The sequence below is a fragment of the Gossypium arboreum genome, chromosome 1 (genome assembly GCF_025698485.1).
Source record: "Gossypium arboreum isolate Shixiya-1 chromosome 1, ASM2569848v2, whole genome shotgun sequence".
Classification (NCBI taxonomy): domain Eukaryota; kingdom Viridiplantae; phylum Streptophyta; class Magnoliopsida; order Malvales; family Malvaceae; genus Gossypium; species Gossypium arboreum.
The window spans coordinates 43,419,215-43,424,474 of NC_069070.1; the positions used below are offsets into that span (position 1 = coordinate 43,419,215).

General features: G+C 38.9%; 1 protein-coding gene across 1 annotated transcript; it reads left to right on the forward strand.

Annotated features, from left to right (window-relative positions):
* Positions 1–2,072: 2,072 nt before the first annotated feature.
* Positions 2,073–2,618, forward strand: LOC108481078 (uncharacterized). Its single transcript, XM_017784251.1, has 2 exons — positions 2,073–2,420; positions 2,502–2,618. The coding sequence occupies exons 1-2, from the start codon at positions 2,073–2,075 to the stop codon at positions 2,616–2,618; spliced, it is 465 nt and encodes a 154-aa protein (XP_017639740.1).
* The last annotated feature ends 2,642 nt before the right edge of the window (positions 2,619–5,260 follow it).

Genomic DNA, 5,260 nt, shown 5'->3' on the forward strand with positions numbered 1-5,260 from the left:
TTTTATACCTATAAATATGTGTAACCAGCCATTTTTGAAGGATGTTTTGACATTTTAATGAAATTCTGCTCATTTGGTGAGAAATACTTTTCTCCGATTTTGTTCAAAGACTTGTTGGCTTATCTACAAAGCTAGTGGCGCCAACCCATTCTTTGCCTTTCTCGAACTTATCACTTTCACAAGTGTGGCATTCGAACTCTATACCAAGGTTCCTATCTTTGTTGATAGTGGGTCGAGGTTTTGACCGAATTTACAGACCATTTCAAAAGCATATAAGTATTGGGTCGACACTAATTAGTGTTGGTTCTTGCTTGCTTCTTGAACTTTTTCTTTCCGTCCTTTTACCATATCCAAAACATAATAAACTTTTACCACTTATTTGATAACCAAATATTTTCCCTTTCCAATTAGCCATTTTATTTTTGATCTTTTAATCTCAGTTGAGCCTATTTCATTGATTTAGTTAGATATCCATCTAATTGAGCCATACTTTCTCATAGACAATCGGGCAACGTAAATACGACTCAACTCATCATTCGAGGTGGATTGTATCTTTGGTGTCAGAGCCGTAAAACGAGAAGTACGGACCTTCAAAGACAAATTCAGATTAGTAAGTGAAGAACCGAAATAAGTTCAAAAAAATTCGAAAAAAATTTGAGTTGAAAATTTGTATTTATTCTTGTATTCCCCGATCTTCAAGCTATGTTTCGAGAGGTGGAGTGACTCTTTGACCAGAAGCTTGATCCTATACAAGAAAGGTTGGATTTAGTTGAAGAAAGAGTACGACGAATAAGGACACCTCAAAATCCCCCTAGAAACCGTGGCTGACAACAATTTAACGAAGATGATCAGTCAGATCCTAGTGAGGCCGAGAGTGACCAAGGGTCCAATGTGAGTGTTCAACGGAGGGAACAACTGAATCGTGGCCAAAGAGATCAGAGACGAGAAGATGATGATCTCAATAATATAAACCTGTCAATACCTCCATTTGAAGGTAAATCCGATCTGGAGGCTACCTAAAGTGGGAAAAAAGATTGAATTAGTATTTGAATGCCACAACTATTCCGAGAGTGAGAAGGTCAAACTAGCTGCAATCGAGTTTTCCGATTACGCGATGATCTGGTGGGATCAATTCACCACTAGTCGAAGGCGCAACGGAGAAAGGCCTATTAATACTTAGGTTGAAATGAAAGCTGCAATGCGACGGTGATTTATTCCTTCGTATTATCATCGGGAGCTTCATTAGAAACTTCAAAATCTTACTCAAGGAACTAAGAGCATAGAAAAATATTATAAGGAGATGGAGGTGGCGATGATTCGTGCAGATGTACAAGAAGACCGCAAAGCAACTATGGCTCATTTTCTCGGTGGTGGACATGGTACACATGGCCATCAAAGTGGAAAAACAAATGGAGTGTAAGGGTGCTACCCGAGGCTACTCCACTGCAAATTCTTCAAGATGCGGACAAGGTGTAAGTAAAAGCTTTCCATCAAACCGAGCGAAGGAGTCCACGGTGTTGCCTAAGACAAATAAGCCTTTGGCTGAATCAAGTAAAGGCAAAGCTATCAAGAGTTCATCCAACTGTTCTAGAGATATTAAATGCTTTAAATGTCTCGAAAGAGGACATATTGCAAGTCCGTGCCCAAACGGGAGCACCATGGTGTTGCGTGCTGATGGTGAAATTGAAACAGAGGATGAAGAGGAAGATGAGCCCTAATTGAATTCTGACGAAGAAGAGGATTTGGAACACCCTATCGAAGGTGAGTTTCTTGTAGTCAAATGAAGTTTAAGTCTACAAGGAGTGGAGAACGAGCAACAATGAGGGGATATTTTCCATTCGAGATGCCAAATCCAAGGGAAAGTTTGTAGCATTATCATAGATAGTGGAAGTTGCACAAATGTTGCGAGTACTCTCATGGTGGAAAAATTAGGACTGGCGACCAACAAACATCCAAACCCGTACAAGCTTTAATGGCTCAAGGATGGTGGTGAGCTCAAAGTCATGAAACAAGTCCTAGTTTCTTTCAGCATTGAAAAATAATCCAATGAAGTTCTATGCAATGTGGTGCCAATGCACGCAGACCATTTACTGTTAGGACGATCATGTCAATTCGATTGGAGAGTGGTTCATGATGGCTATACTAATAGATATACCTTTAAGCATTGTGGCAAGAATGTGACACTTACACCATTAACCCTGAAGCAAGTATACGAGGACCAACTCAAACTCAAAACATTTGTGGGACAAATGAGAGAAAAAGAAAAGAAAAATGAGAGAGCTAGAGGTAAAATTTCAAAAGAGACTGAAGAGGAAGCAAGAAAAGAAAAAAATGGGGAAGAAAAAGAAAGTGGGAAAATAAGTGTGTTTATGAGAGCGAGTGATGTTCGGAGAGCTTTAACTTTGAGGCAACCTATATTTGTACTTATGTACAAAGAAATTTTGTTAAACACTAACGAGTTACCGTACAATCTACCTTATTATATGTTGTCTCTTTTACAGGAATTTGAGGACGTTTTCCAGGAAGAAGTGCCAAGTGGATTGCCTCCCATTCGAGGCATCGAGCACCAAATTGATCTAGTACCTAGAGCTGCACTTCCTGATCGATCTGCTTATTGAAGTAACCCAGAAGAAACCAAGGAATTGCAAAAACTTGTTGAACTTATGGATAAGGGTTACATCCGAGAGAGTCTCAGTCCTTGTGCAGTGTCGGTTCTACTTGTGCTTAAAAAGGATGGTTCGTCGCGAATGTACGTTGACTGCCGTGCTATCAACAAGATCATTGTCAAATATAGACATCTGATTTCTCGTCTCGATGATATACTCGACGAGTTCAATGGTGCCAATATATTCACGAAGATCGATTTTAGGAGTGGCTACCATCAAATCCATATGCGAGAAGGCGATGAATGGAAGACTGCCTTCAAGACCAAACATGGTTTGTACGAATGGTTGGTAATGCCATTTGGTCTGACGAACGCATCTAGTACTTTTATATGATTAATGAACCATGTGTTGCGTGCTTATATTGGAAAATTCTGTGTAGTTTATTTTGATGATATCTTGATATACAGCAAGTCATTGGAAGAGCACGTTCAACATTTGCGAGAGGTGTTAGAAACATTGCGATAGGAGTTACTCTATGAAAAGCTTAAAAAGTGTTCATTTTGTACTAACAAAGTTATGTTCCTAGGTTTTGTGATGAGTTCCAAAGGGTTGGAAGTTGATCAAGAGAAAGTTCGAACGATCCAAGAATGGCTAATGCTAGTCCCCGAGTAGCATTAGCCAAATCCGAAGCTTTCATGGGTTGGCTAGTTTTTATCAACGTTTCATACCTAACTTTAGTACAATTGATGTGCCATTGACAAGTGTTATTAAGAAAATTTTGGCATTTTATTGGACAAATGAGCAAGAAAATTCATTTAATAAAATTAAACAATACCCTGTCCAAGCGCCTGTATTAGCACTTCCTCATTTTACTAAAACCTTTGAAATCAAATGTGATGCTTCAGGTGTAGGAATTGAGGCTGTGCTAACCTAAGATAGAAGACCGGTGGCGTATTTTAGTGAGAAGATAAGCAGGGTTGTTCTCAATTATCTCATGTATGATAAGAAAATGTATGCCTTAATTCGATCTCTCGAGGCGTGGCAACATTACTTGTGGCCGAAGGAGTTCGTGATTCACTCTGATCATGAAGCCTTAAAGCACATTAAGGGTCAACAAAAGTTAAACAAGTGTCATGCAAAGTGAATTGAATATCTTGAATCCTTTCCATATGTCATCAAGTATAAGAAAGGTAAAGAAAACATTGTGACTGATGCCCTATCAAGGAGGTACACTTTATTGTCTTATCTTGATTCTAAGTTTCTTGGTTTTCTTATTTGAAAGAATTGTACGTTAATGATAATGACTTTGGTAATATCTTTGCTGCTTGTGAAAATGGATCTTTTGACAAATTTTATAGGTATGAGGGCTTCCTTTTTAAGGAAGGCAAGTTATGCATACCATAATGCTCTATTCGAGAATTGCTTATGCAAGAAGCACATAGTGGAGGCCTCATGGGACACTTTGGTATAAGCAAGACACTATCAACTCTATAAAAACATTTTTATTGGCCGCGAATGCGAAGAGATGCTGCACGTGTCTGTGAGCGTTGTGTGACCTGCAAACGAGCTAAGTCCAAAATTCAACCTCATGGTTTGTATATGTCGCTACCCATACCTAAATTCCCTTGGACAGATGTATCCATGAACTTTGTCCTTGGATTACCAAAAACAAAACGGGCAAAGACTCTATATATGTGGTAGTTGATAGATTTTTGAAAATGTCTCATTTTATTGCATGTGCCAAGACTGATGTTGTTCATGTAGATAATCTCTTCTTTAGGGAAGTTTTTTGTTTACATGGAATTCCAAGAACGATAGTGTCCGATCGCGATGCAAAGTTTTTGAGCCACTTTTGGAGATCATTATGGGGAAAGCTCAGAACGAAGCTATTATTTTCGACCACTTGTCATCCTCAAATGGATGGACAAACGGAGATGGTAAATCGAGTATTAACTACTTTGTTGTGTGCCATCATTCGTAAAAATCTAAAGTCGTGGGAAGAATGTTTACCTCACATCTTATTTGCTTACAATCGCTCCGTTCATATTGCTACTAAGTTTTCTCCCTTTGAAGTAGTTTATGACTTTAATCTATTAACTCCCCTAGATTTATTGCCATTGCCTAACAATAATTTTGTGCATGTGGATGCTAAGAAAAAGGTCGAATACGTCAAGTAGCTCCATCAAAAAGTGCGAGCTAATATTAAAGCCCGAACTGAGAGTTAAGTTTAAAGAGCGAACAAAGGAAGAAAACGGGTTATCTTTAAACCCGATGATTGGGTCTGGGTTCATATGAGGAAAGAATGGTTTCCAGCTCAACGATGATCTATTTTGTTACCACGAGGAGATGGTCCATTCCAAGTTATTGAACGAATCAATGAAAATTCATATCGATTTGACTTACCGGTTGAGTATAACGTTAGTGCAAGCTTTAATGTTGCTGATTTGTCTCCTTTTGATGCAGATTCTGACTTGAGGACAAGTCAATTTCAAGAGGGGGAATGATACGACCTTAGCTCGGGATGTCTCTACCAAATCCATTGAGCTGCCACAAAGGCCTATTACTAGGTCACGAGCTAAGAAATTTAAAGACACATTGGCAAGCTACGTGGAACGAGTTTGGGAAGAACAAGAGTCGAACCTATTAATCATGCA

Excerpts from the sequence above, each read along its gene's own strand:
- LOC108481078 (XM_017784251.1), top strand. The coding sequence starts at position 2,073 with ATGCACGCAGACCATTTACTGTTAGGACGATCATGTCAATTCGATTGG. Across the intron at positions 2,421-2,501 it reads CTTTGAGGCAACCTATATTT|GAATTTGAGGACGTTTTCCA; the intron begins GTACTTATGTAC and ends TCTCTTTTACAG.